Source organism: Danio rerio, chromosome 23 (assembly GCF_052040795.2).
Source record: "Danio rerio strain M-AB ecotype USA chromosome 23, GRCz13ab, whole genome shotgun sequence".
Classification (NCBI taxonomy): Eukaryota; Metazoa; Chordata; class Actinopteri; order Cypriniformes; family Danionidae; genus Danio; species Danio rerio.
This window is the reverse complement of record NC_141043.1, coordinates 49,705,491-49,726,493: the sequence shown is the minus strand read 5'-3', so window position 1 is coordinate 49,726,493 and position 21,003 is coordinate 49,705,491. Positions and strand designations below refer to the sequence as shown.

Sequence of the window (21,003 nt, the reverse complement as noted above, 5' to 3'; positions counted from 1 at the left end):
TATTTGGTCAAACAAACCCATTCGCCACAGTGGGTTAATGGATGTCTGCTAAAGCAGATCCATGTGGTTTAGCAACAGAGCTATTTACATTTTTAATGATTTATAAACTCTGATCATTGACTTCTGGCGTCTACACATGTGCGTCATGCGTGACTGACATATACAATGTGAAATAAGCGTGATCTAATATTCAGAATTGTGTATTAATTTATTTTTATTGACACATTTTCTCTTGCAGTTTTAATGTCTAATGTTGAATATAAAAAATAGATAATCTTTTTGAAGTATGTATCTACATCACTTTCCTGCTAGAACACACCCCTCAGACACTAGCACACGCCCCTCAGCTGACACAACATGCCGCTTCAGAGCAGACGGGACACGCCCCCCTCAGAACTGTCAGGATACGCCCACCCAGTCGACATAAAACGCACCATCACAACCGTCGGGACACGCCCACTTATTTGACATAGCACGCCCCCAAGGCAGGAGAACACTCCCCTCAGAGCAACCAGGACATGCCCACTCAGCCGTCACGACATTCCCCCTCAGAGCCGCCAGGATACGCCCACTCAGTCGACATAAAACACACCCTTAAAATCACCAGGATCCACCCATTTATTCAACATAACACAGGCTCTATGCAGACAGAACACGCCCCCTCAGAGCAACCAGGGCACGCCCACTTAGAATTGCCTGGATACGCCCACTCAGTCAACATAAAACAACCTCAAAATTGCAGACACGCCCACTTTGAAATAACACGCCCCCTAGGCAATCAGAACACACCCCCACAAAGCAATCAGTACACGCTCACTAATTTGAAAAAAAACATGCCCCCTAGGCAGCCGAATAACTCCCCTCAGAGCAACTAGGACACGCCCACTCAGCCATCAGAACACGCCCCCTCAGGGTCACTAGGACATGCCCTGCTCAGTCGACATAAAACACACCCTCAAAATCACCAACATGCCCACTCATTCGACATAACATGCCCCCTAGGCAACCAGAACACTACCATCAGTCGTTAAAACACGCCCCCACAGAACAATCAGTACACACCCACTTATTGGACACAACATGCCCCCTAGGCAGCTTGAACACTCCACTTAGAGCCTGTGGGACACACCCACCCACATAAGGACACACCCACTCAACCGTTAGAACACGCCCCCCTCAGAGCCGTGGGAACACACCCACTCAGTCAACATAAAACACACCCTCAAAATCACTGGGATACACCTACTTATTTGACATAACATGCTTCCTAGGCAGCCAGAACGCCCCCTTCAGAGCAACCAGAACACACCCTCAGAGTCGCTAGGCTATGCCTACTCAGTCAACATACAACCACTCCCAACATTTCAGGGACACGCCCATTTATTCAACAAAACATGACCCCTAGGCAGCAAGAACATGCCCCCTCAGAGCAACCAGAACACGCCCACTCATCCGTCAGAACACGCCCCGTCAGAGCCATGAGGATACGCCCACTCAGTTGACATAAAACACACCTTCATCTATCACTGGGATACGCCCACTTATTTGACATAACACGCTCCATAGGCAGGCAGAACAATTCCCTCAGAGCGACCAAGACACGCCCCCTCAGAGCAATAAGGATACGCCCACTCAGCTGACAAACCACAATCTAAAAATCACTGTGATACGCCCACTTATTTGACATAGCATGCTCCCTAAGCAGCCAGGATACGCCCAGTCAGCCATCTGAACACGCCCCCTCAGAGACAAGGGGACACACCCACTCAGTCAACATAAAACACACCCTCAAAATCACAGACACGCCCACTTATTTAACATAACATACTCACCAGGCAGTCAGAACACTCCCCTAAGTTGTTAGAACACGCCCCCACAGAGCAATCAGTAAACGCCCACTTATTGAACATAACATGAACACACCCACTTAGTCGATATAAAACACAACCTCAAAATCACTGGGATACGCCCACTTATTTGACATAACATGCTCCCTAGGCAGCTAGAACACTCCGCTCACAGCAACCAAGACACGCCCACTTATTTAACATAACGCTCACTCCCCTAAGAGAAACCAGGACACACCCACTCAGCTTTCAGAACACACCCACTTAGTCGATATAAAACACAACCTCAAAATCACTGGGATACGCCCACTTATATGACATAACATGCCCCCTAGGCAGCCAGAACACTCCCCTCACAGCAACCAAGACACGCCCACTCTGCAATCAGGACACGCCCACTCAGAGCCATGGGAACACACCCTACTGAGTCAATTTTAAACACCCACAAAATGACAGACACACCCACTTACTCGACATAGCACGCCCCCTCTTAGCCACGCCCCCTCAGAACACCCTCTGCTGTTCAAATGCTGGACTTGATTTAATGTTCTTTGAAATGTACCGGTGGTCTGCGGATTCTGATACTCAGCCAACAATCATGTGTTCTGACATTAATATGAGTGATTAGATTCTGATTTAGGGAACTTTAGGGTAAATTAAAAATAAACATATAATAAAAGTTAGCATATTAATAAGTTGGTCTAAATCTATTTTTAAAATTGAACTAAAACTTCAGCTACGGATAGAGAAAATATTTCTTATATTTGCTTAGTGTTACTCAAGACACTGAATTAGAAAATCAATTATTAAATCAATAACAATCATGATGGACAACATCACAAATAAAAATATTAATAAACCTACTTGTAAACTGAATTAAAAATTAAAAGAAACAAAAGATTGACAATTTAATATTAAAAGCAGAAAAAAATGATCAAAACTTCAGATATTTAACGAAATCTCCATCATCTCAACATTAACATGAGCACTCATTTACACCAAACTGACCGAAACAAGCCCAAAAACCAGCACTTTAAACAAGTGTGCAAAACAGCAGCATGTGTTTATTATGACAACAATAATTCAAACTTTATTAATCAACAAATCCATCTTAATATAAACAATCCAGGTCAGGCCGTGAACATTCATTAAATACAAACATCAACATTCAGATATGAAGAGCAGCGCAGAGATTCACATCAGCAGACAAGCAGAGTCATGATCCAGCGTCTGACCCTGAAACACACACACACACACACGCACACACGCACACACGCACACACACACAACATTATAAACACCTCAAATATTTAGATTAATGTTTATTTGTAGATCTCTCAAAAGTAGTTCCGGCAGGTTTAGGCCTTATTACAGCTTCATATCACTAAAATAACATTTAACCACAGCTCTGCTGAGTGCTGCATTCTGATTGGCTGATGGTCACTCTTAGGTGTTTGGTTATTGTCAGATAAAGGCAGAGCTAAAGTAGTTCCGGCAGGTTTAGAGCGCTGTTCAGCTTTAGATCACTATACTAACATAGTGCTATATTCTGATTGGCTGATGGTCACTCTCAGGTGGGTGTAGAGCTCATTACAGCTCCATATCACTCCGCTGAATGACTTCACAGCTACAACGGTCAGAAATCACATCAGAACACAACATCAGGAGGAGATGTGGAGGACACGCACCTGACAACAGTGGATTCAGACAAGAGGAGGAGAGCAGTGATCACCTGCAGTTGGTGGATTATTAGACTATACTGCACACTTCCTTACATGCAGAGCGCTTTATTCTATAATAACTCGACGTCTCATCAATTATCCGACATGCAAACACATGCACACTGCAGCTTGTTCTGGTAAATTAATAACAGCATTAGAATCAGAATAAATAATAATAATATGTTTGCTGATAATGTCCAGTGTTAGCAAACATGCTAAGCTGATGTTAACAAGCAAAGCACAAGCGCTGCAGACAGACTGACGTCTCCTCACCTACAGGCACTAGTCTTCAGGACACAAAACAACACTTCTTTTTCCTCCTTTTGGCCTTTTATAAAAGACAGATGAAGAAGACAGACAATCTCTGATGTTATGCATCTGGCAGACGTGTTTATCTTGAGCACAGGTGTCAATTCCAGTTCCTGGAGGGCCGCAGCTCTGCACAGTTTAGTTTCGACCCTGATCAAACACACCTGATCAAAAACCTACAGGTCAGTGTGTTGGAGCAGGGATGGAACTAAACTGTGCAGAGCTGCGGCCCTCCAGGAACTGGAACTGACACCTGTGCTCTAGAGAAACGACCAGCTTTACCTGTTCTGGTTCATGCGTTCACTGATGTTGAAGATGATTGAGACTGACAGTAAAACTCAACCTGTGTTAGGGTGTACTCACACTATGTACAGTGTCCTTGAACTGGGCTGAAGCACAGTGGACATTCTTTAGTTATATGGGTTTAGTGGTTTGATATGCAGTGACACACAGTCAAATATTCTGCTGAACAGATCAGCCACTTCATAAACTATCATGGAGTCCTGCTGCTGCAGGTATGAGGAGGTCTGCTGAAGGCGCAGCTGAGGTGCAGTGAGGGGTTTGTGTCTTTAATAATCTACCACAGTTTGTGTTGATTGAACAATAAGAATGATTAATAAATCCAGATCAAACAGTGCCTTAAAGTCACACAAGCGTACCGCGCCAAAGCCCAAGTGAACCGCGCTCTGGCACACTTCTTCCAACCGGGCTATGGACAGCCAACTGAACCATGCCTGAGCCCGATTCAGAGCACTCACACTCCTCAAACAATCCGGGAAATGGGCCTGAGCACGGTTCAGAGAGCATAGTGCGAGTACACCTTTAGATGGTCTAAAACATCCATATTCTACACGCATATCAAAATAAAGAGTTTGGTCATTTATTTAATATATAAAAATAGGAGTTTGGTCAAATAAGATCTTTAGCAATAGAAAAATTATTCATTAAAATTCAAATTTTGCTTAAAATAAATGAACAAATAATAAAGAGTGTGTGTGGTGTGTGTTACCTGTCTGCGCATGTGAGCATCGCGACTCCTCACCGGTTCATCACTCTCCGCATCTTCTTCAGTTTTATCCTGAACCACATAATACTCCGCCATCTCCTGCAACACACACACGCATGCACACACGCGCACACACACACACACACACACACACGCGCACACACGAACACAAGCATGCACGCACGGTTTTATAAAAATTAATCTAATCAATTAAAAACACACAAATGAATTCATGACGACTACCACAACCACTATCCCTACCACAATTATCATTATTTATACTGTTGTTTTTATTAATGTTGTTGTAGTAATTATAAATAGAAAATTAACAACAACAAACAAAAACATGAATATGTAGATATTATTTTTATTATTATTCATGTTTTTTATCAACATTGTTATTACAACAACAACAACGTTAATAATAAAACAACATAACCGTTATTATTATTATTATTATTATTATTAATTTGTTGACATGTATCCAAAATGCTTTAATAAAAGTTTAGAGAAAATATTCAACTTTTTAATAATTGTAATAATGACTATTCAATTAACAACTTTAAATTGACTGATGATAAAATAAAATCAGCGCTGTAATATCAATTGTGTGTGTGTGAGACCTCGTTCTGTGTGTTGAGCAGAGAGACCCGAACATCAGCGAAGGAACCCCACGACTGATGAGTGCTGAGGAGGAGATCAGAAGCAGAACCACACTGATCCACAGCAGCAGCAGCCCACACCTGCACACACACACACACACACACACACACACACACACACACACACACACAAATATGTGAATATGTGTGTGTGAGGCAGTGTATGTACATACGAGTATGTGTACAAGTGCGTGTATGAGAGTGGATGAGTGTTTTTTGTAGTATATGAGTAAGAATGTATGTGTGTGTGTGTGTGTGTGTGTGTGTGTGTGTGTGTGTGTGTGAGAGAGAGAGAAAAAATGTTTGCGTGTGCGCACGTGTGACTGAGAGAATGTATGAGTGTGTGTGTACCGTCAGTATGTGTCCAGCATTCATCACACACGGTGAGGGGAAACAGAAGACGATATCAGGAGCTTCAGCTTCACTCTTCCTCAACTGCCAACCACTGACAACCTGATCCTAACACACACACACACACACACACACACACACACACACACACACACACACACACACACACACTCCCTCATGTTTGTCATGCATCTATTTTGAGTTTGTAGTTTTGTTTCTTTCAGATTTAAAGCAAATGAAAGTGAGACGTGTCTGCAGTGTTTTCCTCAGGCGTACCCTGTCAGAGGCGTTCTTGAGTTTGATGTATCGTCCGTCCAGATCCACCTCCTCGATGCTGACCGGTCCGCGGCAGGAGGAATGCTGGGATAGCCTGTAGTTGGGGGAGAATCCTGAGCATGTGGCGTCGTGTTTGCGCTTCTTTCTGGACTGCTGGATGATGGGGCTCAGAGTCTGCTGGATCGGGCTCAGGGATTGGTTCAGTCTGAGAGGAAACACACACACACACAGCAACACACACCTGATATTACTATTCAACAACTACAACTTTAAAGGTCAGCCAAACTTAAAATAAAAAAATAATATCAGTCTGTTCGCTTTGGTGTAAAGCAGGGGTTCAACATCTCTCACAGAGGCCCACCTATCAGGCAATATTCTGAAGGCCGACCTGTCTGACCTTTTGTCAGGTTTGTCTTACCTTTGTTTATTAGTAAAACATTTATTTTACCTTCTACTATTATTCTCTTCTTTTCTACAGCATTTTCAACATGTTTATCTGCTGTCGTGGCTTTACAATCAATAAACGTGATTACAATAAAAGTCAATGAGGCAAAAACAGCACCAACATCACCAAAGGGGAGTCAATCTGAACAACACACAGTTCGTGTGGTCAAGTGTTAATGTTGAATGCATGAAGTGAGCAGGTGTGAACAGACCCCTGCAGAGCCGGCTCACCGCTTCTCCTCGCCCTCCAGCATCTTGCGGTAGGCGTTGATCTCCATGTCCAGCATCAGCTTGACGTCCAGCAGGTTCTCGTACTCCTCCAGCTGCTCCTGCATCTGCAGACGGAGCGCCGCCATCTCCTGCTGCTGCTGAGAGAGCTTCTGCTGAGAGACCTGACGCTCATGCTCCAGAGTCTGCTGCAGCTCCAGCACACGCGCCTCCAGACACACCACCTACACAACACACACACACACACACACACACACAAACACACACGCAAGCAGATTAACAATACAGTGGAAGACAACAATTAATCATTGTTTTTAGATGTCTTTAAAATTGTATTATTATTATTATTATTAATTTAATATAATAAACACGTTTATTTAAACAAGATGACAATGATAATATCATCATCATCATCATCATCATCATCTTGTATAAAACATGTTGATAATAATAATAATAAAAAAAATCAATAATTGTTATTATTATTATTATTATTATTATTGTTATACATATAATACTTGTTAATAATATATATTTCTAGTGTATAAACAAACATTAATAATAATAATAATAATAATAATAATAATAATAATAATAATAATAAATCAATAATTGTTATTATTAATAATATTATTATACATATAATACTGGTTTATAATACTTATTTCTAGTGTATATACAAACATAATAATAATAATAATAATAATAATAATAATAATAATAATAACAACAACGTGTGTGTGTGTGTGTGTGTGTGTGTGTGTTTGAGTCTAAGGTTTAATGCCGAGATGCCACCTTAACATGCATTTTCATAAATCAATTAGAATCATTACTTAATTTGTGGACAACAGAAGGTCAATCAGTAGTGCAAAATTTACATTTTAGTTACAATTTCCCATACAATACTGTATTTGACTGTAAAATTTAAATAAGTGCATCAAGGGGCGAATAAATAAAGGCTTAAGGGGACTAAAAATATTGACCTTAAAATAAAAAATAAATAAATAAAAAAAGTAAAAACTGTGTTTATTCTAGCTAAAAATAAAACAAATAAGACTTTCTCAAAGGGAAAATATATTAGAGGAAATACTGTGAAAAATTCCTGAATCTGTTAAACATCATTTAGGAAATACTTAACAAAAATATTCAAAAGAGCGCAGATAAATTTGACTTTGGCTGTATATACATTCAGCAGAAATGATACATTGTATGTTTGCGGATGCTTTGAAGAACAGAAAGATCAAAGGAACACATTTAAGTTGAAACTCCTGTGAGATTCTAAACGGTCACCGTGCTGCACTGAAAGCCTCTCTGAAGAACTCCAGAGCTGTGTGGTGGAAGCGTCACCTGTTTCTGCAGGTTGTTGATCTGCTGCGTCTGAGACTCCAGTCGGAGTTTAGTTCCTGCCAGCTCCTCTTTAGTGGAGAAGGCGAAATCACTGTTCTTCACCGCTGTCTGCTTGGCGTTTTCCAGCTGAGAGAGACAAATAAACACTGTGAAAATGCATAACATGACAAAAAACAACTGCTTAGGGCACCATTTATTCTGATAGTATATAAAAATATAGAGAAAATAATGTGAATAGAACAAACAAACAAACAAACAAATACAGAAATGTATTAAACAACAAAAAGAAAAAAACACAGAAAATAAATATAGCAATATAATATACACTTACTAATGCAACAAAAAACTCACAAAAAATAAATGTATAAAATATATGAAAAATACTAAAGTCTATTTTTTGAAGACAATTAATTTAAAATTACAACAAAATAAATATTACATGCAGTATTTGCTAATTTAAAAATTGAAAATATAGAAATCATTTAAATAAAAATGAATAAAATTGAAACCATTGATGCATAACACAACTATATTAATCATAAACATGTCAAATTACTCATAAAAAACAATACAAGAAACAAAAATTCTAAACAATTATATAAATGTATTAATGCTAAAGAGTTAACATTAAATACAACAAAAATGAACAAATCAAAAGCAAATAACTATAATAGTTTCCAAATATGGCAATTACTAAAACTAATACATTTATTAAATTACAAAAAGTAATTATAAGTAGATTATACAAAAGTAGATTATATAATAATAATAATAATAATAATACACAATAAAAATACCAATAATAATACTACTACTACTAATAATAATAATAAATACTACTACTAATAATACTTCTACTAATAATAATAATAATAATAATAATAAAACAATAAATAATAATAATAATAATAACAACAACAACAACAACAACAACAACAACAATAATAATAATAAATAATAATAATAAATAATAATAATAATAATAATAATAATAATAAATAAATAAATAAATAATAATAATAATAAGGCTAGGCAAACATTATACACAGGGCACAATTTTACACCACCATACTTGATCCAAAGTGCAATAATTAAAATAATATATGTATAAACTGAAACACACTAAAATGCTAGAGGCAAGAAATAAGTTTTAAATATGTTTAACTATTAAAATTTTCAAGAAAACAATACCAATAAACTCATCTAAAAGCACAGTAAACACACGGATATAAACAGGATCTGTTCTGCAGTTGTGTGTGGTGTTGTTGACCTTGGCGTTGAAGGTTTTCTCCAGCTCGTCTTTATACTGGCGGATCTGCGTCTCGTGCTCGTCTCGCAGCTGCTTCATGGCTTCTGCTAGTTTACCCTCAAACTCTTTCTGTCGACCGCAGTCCAGCTCCAGCAGACGAGACTCGTGACGACTGCGCATCTCTCGCACCTCCTGCACACACGCACGCACGCACACACGCACGCACGCACACACGCACACATGCACACGCATTACAGCAGACATTTTAACTCCATTTCAAATACTTCCCATGTTACAAGACTGTTTAACAGACTGTTTATTTTCACAATATAAAAAGACTTGTTTTGTTTCGGTTGAAATGAAAGCAGTTTTTAATTTTTAATCATTAATAGCACCCTTAAAGGTCTACTGAAGTGCTTTGAAATGTGCATTTTTTATTCGATATTTGATGCCTCTTCATCTTTCAGTTGAGATTGCAGGGCATAGAGTAGCTCCTCCCATTTTTTATAAACAGCCAATAGCATTTTTCCTCACAGCTCTGCTAGTGAGAGCAATTGAGCTCAAGCACATCAAATGAGAAGGGGGCGGGGCATTTCAGATATTAGAAGGCATTTGATTGGTCAGAAGATTTGATGAGAAACGAGACGTACAAGACAACAAAAAACCATTGATCTATTTAGGCAGTAGAGACAAACTGCAAACTTGAGATGTTTATAACAGCTTAATATCTTCTACATGCATCAAGAATAAGGTCAATAGACATCCTTAAAACATACTGATACTAATATCAAACATTAGTTTCATTTTACAGGGTTTTCACTTTCTACAGAACAAACCACTGCTGTGCAATGATTCACCCAATTAAAATCAATAAATAAACTGTCAGCAGAGTAATTTAACCCACACAGTTGTTTATCAGGCCTCTGGTTTTCTCTGCTGGTCAAGCATGTGTGTGTGTGTGTGTGTGTGTGTGTGTGTGTGTGTGTGTGTGTGTACCTGTTCTCCAAGGTGTTTCTGGAAGTCCAGCTGCTCCTGAAGTGTCTGGATCTGATTTTCAGCATCGACTCGACGGAGCATCTCTGAGTTCAGCTGCGTCTTCAGCTTCTGCAGCGCCGCCTCCAGCTGCACAACACACACACACACACACACGCACACACACACACACACACACACACACACATATATATATAAATATAAACAAAACAAACACGCCCAAACAAAAACAAAACACAAAAAACAAACACACGAACAAAAATAAAACAAACAGACACACAAACACACAAAACAAAAACACAGATAAATAAAGAGAAATAAAACAAACAGACATGCGAACAAAAGGAAAAAAACAACACAAATAAATAAAGACACGAATGAAAACAGACAAAAATACACACAAACACACAAAACAAAAACACAGATAAATAAACAAACAAAAACAAACACAAATAAATAAACAGACACTTAAAATAAAACAAAAAACAAACACACACAAATAAACAAACACACAAAACAAAAACACAGATAAATAAACAGACAAACAAAAACAAACAAACACACAAATAAATACTCTCGAACGAAAGCAAAAAACACACAGAAAGACAAATAAATAAACAAACAAACAACAAAAACACACAAACAAACAAGCAAACAAACACAAATAAAGACAAACAAACACACAGAGACACACAAACGACACAAAGACAAAGATAAATAAAGACAAACCAAAACAAGCAAACAAACAAACACACAAATAAATACGAACAGACACAAAAAACAAACCAACAAAAATAAACAGACAAAACACACACAAACAAAACAAAAACAAACACACAAAACAAACAAACACACACGTGCACATGCACACACGCACATTTACATTTGATGTAATTTCAAAAATTAAAATTACTAAAAAGATAAAGCAAATAATTGGAATCCAAGATGAAAACTGTTTAAATATTAATAAATGCTAATCTCGATGATATTCAAATACTATCATATATTATATTTATATCATGTTTATTATAGCAAAAAAACAACAAAAAAACAACATGGACTGGACTTTATTAGGGGGCGATTTGAAGCACAGCATGAGATGATCCTTTTCCGCCTGACAGTTATTTTATTAAAGAGGTAAACCTGTATAAAATAAAGTTGTTGTTTTTTTAAGTCTCCATCTCTGTGTGTGTGTGACTGACCGCAGGCACTTGAGTCTTCAGCTCTGAGATCTCCGTCTCCAGCCTCCGGTTTGTGCTCAGAAGATTGGCAAAATCGGCTTCTTTAGCGTTCAGAGCCACTTCCAGATTCCTCCAGCGATCCACAGCCGCAGTCAGCTCACACTCCTTCTTATTATTCCTGGAAAACAAAGGATGAACTACAAATTACTACACATTCACACTTAAAACATTTAAATAAACCGCAAACAACTGGGCAAAATATGTCTTCAGATCAGTGATTAATACTAGTTGATACTAATAATAACAACAACAACATTCATTATTATTATTATTTATAATAATAAATATGACAATATAGCTATTTTAGAGCTATTAACATGTTTCATTTCTATTATTTTATAATTATTATTTTTAATATCATCATCATTATGATCAAATAAATGAATACAGACATATATAAACAACTATCACAGGCCACATTTACAACATTTATTATTTACTTTTAATTGTTCTTAACCTTATCTTGCTTTAAAGAACAACATCTGCTAAATGATTCTAATCCTCTTTAGAGACGGGTGCATCATAATCATTAATTATTATAATATTATTATTATTATTACTATTAATATTATATTATTATTATGTGCATTGACTGTGGCTCCACTGTACACTGCTAAGAGAACCTCAATCAGTAATATTTATGTAAAACTGAATTTGTGTTGCATCATGGATCATATTTTGGACTTAAAATCAAACAACGTGTACCTAAAAAGCATTTTCTTGGAAATAAAAAGGTCTATCCTATTGTCACCAAGTTGTTGTTTCTTTTTTCTGCTGGATATGTGGTTTTATATTTTGTTATTTTACAAATAAATGGAAACATGCTTTTAAAATATATATATTGTTTGTCTATTTGCCAAGACATTTTGCGTTTGCCCCTCTTCCCCATGTTGCTGACAATTACACAAGCTCAATTACTTTTATTAACTTGTGCAATACTCTACGATTCTGTATACACACCATCTACATGTACTGCACGATTATTTCACTGTATCTATTGTTTATTAATATATAGTTATTATATTATATATAATTATATATTCATCTGCAGTTATCATTGTTTATTGTTTTGTCTATTTATTCAGTTCTTATTGCTGCTGTTGTTGTTATTGCTTGTATCACTGCAATGACAGTAAAGTCTCTTTAGTCTTTACATTAGAGGATTGGTGAGTATTAATAGGCCGGTTTTCCATTTTTGTACATTACAATATGAAATAACAAAACTGACTAATATTCTGTGATTTCTAAAAGATCAATGATATAAAACAGTCAAATTACTGTAAGCCGCAGGCCAGAAACCATTTTATAGCATGAATTCATAAATGATTATTTTTTTCTGAATGTTAACAAAGTTTTTGTTTAAAAATACACTCATTAATTCTTAAAACCGCAAGTGTCTTTGACTTATTCTGACAGCAGGGGTCAGTGTTTGTCACCATAGATTATAGTGCAGGTTTATTCCACAGTGGTTGTAGTTGAGACACATTATAAAGAGTGCTTGACTAGCCCTTTGTCTTGATGGTATGTCATGATGAGTTTTTTTTTTTAAATTTCTTCTGTATTGAACATGCATGTTTAAAGAAGATGAGGTGGCCTAATCCAGCACTGCTCCAGAGACACCAGCAGCTGCACAGATCCAGACGCAGGATGCAGCACTGAGGTTCTCCACAGGTAAAGAGAGGGTCTCCTACCTTACCTTTTGTCAATGTTTGAAATAAGTGATTCAGCCGAAGACATGCCAGTGTGTTTTATGTAAACTATTGTTTTGTAATGTAAATATTTGAATGTTTAAATATAATTTTGAGTGTTTAAATGCAAAATTAGGTGTATAAATAATTAAATGAATAAAAAATAATAAAAATAAAATAAATAAATGCATGTTTAAACGCATATGTTTGTGTGATTTTGTGTGATCTTTCGGCCAGCTGCGGCCCTGGTTACACCGCTAGTTATGACGCGCTTAACAGTCATTGTTAAACCCTTGAAAGTTTTTATTATTTAGATTTTTTTAAACATATGCAAAGTTACATTTATAAAGCTATTGTCATATCATCCTTCCATCAAATTACAAAAAAAAAAAAACCCTCAGATAACAGCGTCCGCTAAATGAGCATGTTATAAACAAATTTAAATACTACATCAACATACTGATAACAACAACTGACATCACGTGACCCGCGATTATTAACCGTCAACTGAAATACTGCGGACTAACTTAATCAGTTATATTTATAAAACTTAGTTTTACATGTAATATATATAGTTTTAGTTTCCGAATGGCTTATTAATGTCAGAGGTCTAAAAGTAAAGTACTAGTTAAAATCTTAATTCGGTTAATGGCGCGTTTAACCCAAAGGTTTAACCGTCATTATGCAGCTTCGTGAAAGTCGGTAATATTTTGAGTAAAGTGTATTTACATTAGAGAAATTACACTTTGAATCACAGCATCTTTGTATCAAATAACAATAAAATGTATGTATTGTCACAATGGGGGCGGAGCAGTAAATCTGACGTGTACACATCGCCTCACACTTTAATAACTGAAATATAAAGTTTCCGTATGACTTCTTATCAATGTCAGCAGTTTAAAAGTGAAGTACTGGTTACAAAATAAAGCACACAGTGAAGTTACACCACCCTCGTTTACCTGGCAGCGAGTTTGCGGTGGTCCTCCTGTAACTGAGAGAACTCGATCTGGAGTCTGGCGCGCTCGTTCGCGGTGGCGTCCAGAGACTTGCGCGCGTCCGCCAGCTCGCTCTCGTACAGGCGGCGCACGTTCCCGACCTCCCGGAGCGAGCTCTCCTCCTTCTCCTCCAGCAGGATCTGCATGGAGGATTTGTCCGCCTCCAGCTGCCGCACCCGCTCGATGTAGTTGGCCAGGCGGTCATTGAGCTGCCGCAGGTCTTCCTTCTCCTGCAGGCGCGTGAGGCGCGTCGGGCTGACGGTGCACGGGGATGCGCCGCTCCTGCGGGACGCGCGCACCGCCGCGGACGCGCTTCTCTCCATCGGGGTGGAAGTGACCATGGCCATCGCTCAACAACTAATCAATAACAGAGCTCACACTGAATTACAATAAAAACACGAGTGCACGCGCAGAATTAAAATTACTAAACGCGTTATTCGATCCGCACATGCGCAGAGTGAAGATCAGCGCTTAAACATCTGTATATTTTACATGTATGTTAAAGATGAGGAGCGCAAACGCACACCACTTCCCTGAGCTCTGATGATGAAGATGAGGATGATGTTTGCCCAAATTGTGCCTCATTACTGTCAGCTGCGCGTGACGTCACATCACAAGACCGCAGCAAAACTGCCGGATTTAAAGGGAAAGACGCTGCTTTCAGCAGTTACACACTTCATTCTGTACACAAATGCAAGCTTGCACAAAGCAAAGCTCTGTTCATAGTGTCAGAAAAAGAGATTCAAATGTATATGAAAGTTATATTTAAGTCTACAAATAGAAAAGCAATTAAAACAGTTTATTGACATATGCAGTGCTCAGCATTATTGAGTTCAGCCCATTATCACAATGAACATTTTCCTCCATCTCTCAGTGAATATGGGTAATGTACTGGTGCATTTGAACAAAACAGATTTATTAAACAGATATACTTATTAAAATAATAATTTAATCATTTTCCAGAGATGGGTTGTGGCTGAAAGGGAATCTGCTGCGTAAAAACTTGCTGGATAAGTTGGTGGTTCATTCCGCTGTGGCGACCCCGGATTAATAAAGGGACTAAGCTGACAAGAAAATTAATGAATGAATAATTTAATCACAGAATATCTTTAGAAATGAAGAGATAATACATTTAAATTCATGCAAAATATCGCAAAAAAGAAAAAAAAATAAATAAAAAATAAATATATATATATATATGGGTAATTCTTCAACTACGGGCACTTTTATGTCCCTTCATCATATATACAAAAATAAATATATAATTTTGTTCAAATTCCTCTTTCTTTGTCAAACTGACAATAAAACCTACTTTAAAAACTGACCAGCTTTCTATTATATATTTTTCCTATTATTCACCCTCCTTTTAGGTGTCAAAATCACTGTTTTCAGCTTGTTGCACATCCAGAGTTTTGAACTTCAACAATTAAAATTATGATTTTTCTGGTATCTATTAATGCATCTTAATGAAGCACTAGTGAAATAATTTAAATAATTTATAGTTATTAATGTGAGACTATTATCAGCATTATTATTTATACTAAATACAGCTGTGGCACAGTATCAGTGTCATTTCCAGCACAACACTGTACTGTCGCTTTAAAAGGTTTGTCTGAAAGATTATTGAGTTGGTTTCTGTGAAAATAAATAGACATCTGAGAACATCTTCAAGATGGAGGAATTTACATTTTCATCCATAATACTTGAAGAAAAATCACGGTAAATATTGCTTGATAAGGAAATACATTTATTCTACGTCACTTCCAAACATGCTGTACCTGAGTGTTTTGTAGACATGAAAGGCTAGTATCAATTCAAAGCTAATCGCTGAAGCGATCTTTAATTTGTTTCCACAATAAACTGTTGAAATGTCATTTCCATCACCACACACATTTATTAAAACATGTTTAAAAAGCTCTCATCACACATTAAAAGTGTATTCACAATGAGTTCATGCTCTATTTAATACATAAATTCACTTGATTTATTTTCTAATAAGCTCTTAACCACATTAATATTCAATGTGAGAGTGTGACAGGTGTACAATTCAGCACACAACTCATTTATTTCATTGACAAATGTATAATCATTATATATAGTTGAAGTCAGAGTTATTAGCCCCCCGGAATTATTAGCGGCCGTTTATTTTTTCCCCCAATTTCTGTTTAATGAAGGGAAGATTGTTTCAGCACATTTCTAACAGTGTTAATAACTCATCTCTAATAACTGATTTATTTTCTCTTTGTCATGATGACAGTAAATAATATTAGACTAGATGTTCTTCAAGACACTAGTGTTGAGCTTAAAGTGACATGTAAAGGCTTCACTAGGGTAATTAGGGTAACTAGGCAGGTTAGGGTAATTAGGCAAGTCATTGTATAATGATGGTTTGTTCTGGAGACTATCAGAAAAAAATAAAGCTTAAAGGGGCGAATAATATTGTCCTAAAAATAGTTTTTAAAAAATTCAAAACTCAAAAAGTTCAAAAGCTTTTATTCTAGCCGAAATAAAACAAATAAGACTTTTTCTAGAAGAAAAAAGATTATCAGACACACTGTGAACATTTCCTGAATCTGTTCAACATCATTTGGGAAATAAAAAAAAAAAAAAGAAAATAAAAAATCAAAGGGAGCGAATAATTTTGACTTTAACTGTATATATTGTGGAAAGATTGGCTAAACTAGATACAGAAATGATCTCAGACGATGTTTGACGGCCATCATTGATTTCATTTTGAAATGAGCTGTATATTGAGATGTGCTGGAATTGACATGTGTTCAGTTCACCATGGTCAAATGTTCCTCTTCTTATCTAAGTTTGTCCTCTTACAGATCTAAAAACTGGACAAAAGTTTAAACTTATTAGGCTGTGCTGTTTTGAACAAGTTTGTTTAACTCAACTTCGCAAGGCTAAAAGTGCCCGTAGTTGAAGAATGGCCCATATATTTTTGTTTCTCTTGATTTCTGCTGTTTTTGAAAATGACACAAATGCAGCTGTACTAGATTGTGAACCATTATTGTAAGTTATTTTGTTAGATCAGCTTCAGATTTGGCTTCAGTACTGACTAAACTAATGCATGTGCTCAAATGTTGTAGAGCAGAGCTTCCTATAGAGAGATTGAGCACTGTGCTGAGCACTGTGCTTCTTCAACTCTTTTTAGGAACTGTTTGTATGAGTGTATTTTCTGTGCTAAAAGTGCATTGCATAACTTTTGATCATAACTAAACTGAAAAGACTATAATAAGTGTAAATTGATTATTATCTCTTCAATTTTGACTATATTCTTTTATTGAATTGTTCTTTTATTCCGTCTCCTTAAGGAGTGTGAAGCGAGTTTGTTGTATAATGAAACTCTTCATGCTGGCTCCTGTTAATAACGTCTAGAGGTGATACAGCTGCGGATATTTACATCAATATAGCATCATTCAATAATTCATACGTTTATATTAATGTAAGGGTCGAGGTGGACAATATTAATGCACAATTATGGGATAAATTAATAGATAATATGAATAATTCTTGTTCAGTTCATGTGAATGTCTAGATTATTTTATGTTTTTCCTCTGTCAGCTACATTATCTGAATATAAAACCTCTAGTTATTGTGGCTCTTGTGGTTTGAGTCTCGGCTGGATCAGTTGGTGTTTCTGTGTGGAGTTTGCATGTTCTCCCTGTGTTGGCGTGGGTTTCCTCCGGGTGCTCCGGTTACAGTCCAAACACCTGTGCTATAGGGGAACTGATGAAGTAACTTGGCTGTAGTGTATGAGTGTGTGTGTGGGTGGGTGTTTCCAGTACTGGGTTGCAGCTGAAAGGCTTCTGCAGTGTAAAACACATGCTGGAATAGTTGGTGGTTCATTCCGCTGTGGTGACCCCTGATAAATAAAGGGACCAAGCTGAAGGAAAATGAATATTATAATATACAACACACATTATTATTTCAAATATCAGACATTATCAGTAGTGCTGGGAGAAATAAGATTGTTTTGACAGAGTGTGTGTGTGTGTGTGTGTATTATATATCTATTTATTATCTATATGTGGTAGAAACAAAACTATAGGAAACTAATTTGTTACACAGACATTTAAATTATCAGTCGTATCATATATTTTCATATTCATAAATATAAATATTTTCTTAAATATATGCATGTGTGTATGTATATATAATAATACATATACACAACACACACACACACTCATATATTATGTCAAAACAAACTTATTTTGGATGCAAATCAATTATAGCATTAAATCAAATATGAAGTGCTGATGCTGTATATTAAAGTTAAAGTAAATATGAGTCTGAACGCTGCATTGATGAACACTCACAGGTTGTGCGTCGGTATATACAGCTGTTTATTTGTCAATTGTTTTCCAAAACATCTCATTTACTACATACAATGCACAAAATAAACGTGTAATGGACATTCAAGGGGAAATAAAGAGATCGACACAGATGAGATCGGGTCTACGCTAACACTTTCAGAACAAATGGATGCTAACTATACTCTAGTGTTGATTTCGTAGTCATAGAAAAATGAGGCGAGGTGTGTTTGTGACATGATCCGTATTCTGTATTTGTGTGTGTGAGATATTTGGGAAAGTCGTGATGTTTTTGAGGAGATCCAGATTATGATCCACCACTGACGAGGTGCCTCGAGTCCCAGATTTTACCCTCCAACATTCGAAAACAATTAAAACGGAGAGGAATATGATGTTTTTAATAAACAAAACAAACACGAATCATTAACAGAGTGACCCTTCACTCACTGTCATGTTGTTCCAGCAATGCGTAATTCTTTTTTTCTCCCATGAAACACAATAAGAGATGCAGCTTTGTGTTTTCCATGCGATGAAAGAGCCCAACATAAACAAAATGGCCAGTGAATTTAACATTATCACTAATATATTCATTTAATAATTGCAGAAATGTGTTGCATCAACTCATTTTAAACAGGTTATTCTTAAAAAGGCTCAAAAAAGGCTCATTCTGGAAACATACCCCTGTATATATTTCTGGAGATTGCCAATTATGTAGCCAGAGTTACGTATGGCTGCATTTCGTCTTTAAAATGAACACTACGAGGGGGTTTGACGCCGCTCTTTTCCGCGCTTACCAGCTGATCAATTACCTCAGTGTGGACGGCTTTACCGATGTGATCAGTTTGCCATGTACGTCGGATGATTTGAAACGCAGGAAGGAGTTGACTGCGACAAAAGAGTTCAAGTCTGGCGAAGAACGGTTTCAGAAAGCGGGTAAGACAATAACAGAAGCCAAAAAATTAAAATAAACAAGTAAATAACAGGGCGAGAACGTGGGAAAATCTGAAAAAGTGGTGAAAACCAGGCAGCTGCAACGGCTTTTCTTTTTCTGTATTGCTTTAGAAAGCACTATCAGTTGGGTTTCGAGGAGGAGGATGGTGGGTTAGTTGATTGGTCAGTCAACAGCGGCCTCTGGTGGATTTACGTGGGAATGGCAGGTGCGAATGGCACTCACAAGAGTAATTTGAGATCTGAAAACGCATACGCAGCGACCTCTGGTGGATTTATGAGGAAATAGCAGGTGTCAATGGCGCTCGAGAGAAATTTAAGATCTGAAAACGCGTACACAGTGACCTCTGGTGGATTTACGTGAGAATAGCAGGTGTCAATGGCGCTCGAAAGAAATATGAGATGTGAAAAAGCGTACACAGCGACCTCTGCTGGATTTACGTGGGAATAGCAGGTGCGAATGGCATTCATAAGAGTAATTTAAGATGTGAAAAAGCGTACACAGGGACCTCTGGAGGATTTACGTGAAAATAGCAGGTGTCAATGGCGCTCGAAAGAAATATGAGATGTGAAAAAGCGTACACAGCGACCTCTGGTGGATTTACGTTGGAATAGCAGGTGCGAATGGCATTCACGAGAGAAATTTGAGATCTGAAAAAGTGTACACAGCGACCTCTGGTGGATTCGAAAAACAAAAACCGCAAAAAACATAGTTCCTGGGACGTATTTGGAGCTCTCCAAAAATGTATACAGGGGTACATATCAATAATCAATAAGCCTGCGTTGACATATATTCATACACAGTCAAGCCTGAAATTTCTCATACCCCTGGCAAATTCTGATTTAAAGTTACTGAAGTAGCTTTTTGACTGTAAATGACACAATTTTCTCCCAAAAGATAAGACGATGTACAAGAGGCATCATTGTGGAAACAAATAAACATTTCTCAGCTTTGTTCACATTTGAACAAAAACTTACAGTCAGAAATTACCAGCGGTGTGAATAATTTTAGGGTTGACTGTATACATTATAATACAAATAATACATATATATACAGTTGAAGTCAAATTTATTCGACCTTGTGTTAGTTTATTTTTGTTTTTTTCAATTATTCCCCAAATGATGTTTCTCAGATTCAGGAATTGTTGACAGTTTTTCCTCTAATATTTGTTCTTCTGGAGAAAGTCATTACTTTTATTTCGGCTAGAATAAAAGCTGTTTTTAATTGTTGTAAAGCCATGTTAAGGTCAATATTATTAGCCCCTTCAGCAATATTAGTGTTGGATTGTCTGTTAAACATCTGATCTTGTGTTTCACAGAAGAAATAACCACAAAAAACTCTGAATAACAGCAGACACCAGCACAGCGTCAGTGGC

At 37.1% G+C, this 21,003-nt stretch overlaps 1 protein-coding gene and 1 long non-coding RNA gene across 3 annotated transcripts; one reads left to right on the top strand and one right to left on the bottom strand.

The window, feature by feature from the left end:
- Positions 1–2,891: 2,891 nt before the first annotated feature.
- On the bottom strand, positions 2,892–14,893 carry lmnl3 (lamin L3). 2 transcript variants are annotated; one of them, NM_152973.2, is given in 11 exon segments: positions 2,892–3,083; positions 4,887–4,982; positions 5,507–5,626; positions 5,897–6,004; positions 6,173–6,377; positions 6,848–7,068; positions 8,192–8,317; positions 9,462–9,632; positions 10,437–10,562; positions 11,636–11,792; positions 14,322–14,893. In NM_152973.2, coding segments are annotated over 11 exon segments (1,755 nt in total). In that variant the 5' UTR covers positions 14,705–14,893; the 3' UTR covers positions 2,892–3,041.
- Positions 14,894–17,331: 2,438 nt separating this feature from the next.
- On the top strand, positions 17,332–20,337 carry LOC147831397 (uncharacterized). Its single transcript, XR_015524192.1, has 2 exons — positions 17,332–20,102; positions 20,185–20,337. It is a non-coding gene; the product is annotated as an uncharacterized LOC147831397 (long non-coding RNA).
- Positions 20,338–21,003: the final 666 nt, after the last annotated feature.

Excerpts from the sequence above, each read along its gene's own strand:
- lmnl3 (XM_087305026.1), bottom strand. The coding sequence starts at position 10,517 with ATGCTCCGTCGAGTCGATGCTGAAAATCAGATCCAGACACTTCAGGAG. Across the intron at positions 6,378-6,847 it reads CTGGAGGGCGAGGAGAAGCG|ACTGAACCAATCCCTGAGCC; the intron begins GTGAGCCGGCTC and ends GTTTCCTCTCAG. Across the intron at positions 3,084-4,886 it reads ATGCTCACATGCGCAGACAG|GGTCAGACGCTGGATCATGA; the intron begins GTAACACACACC and ends TGTGTGTTTCAG.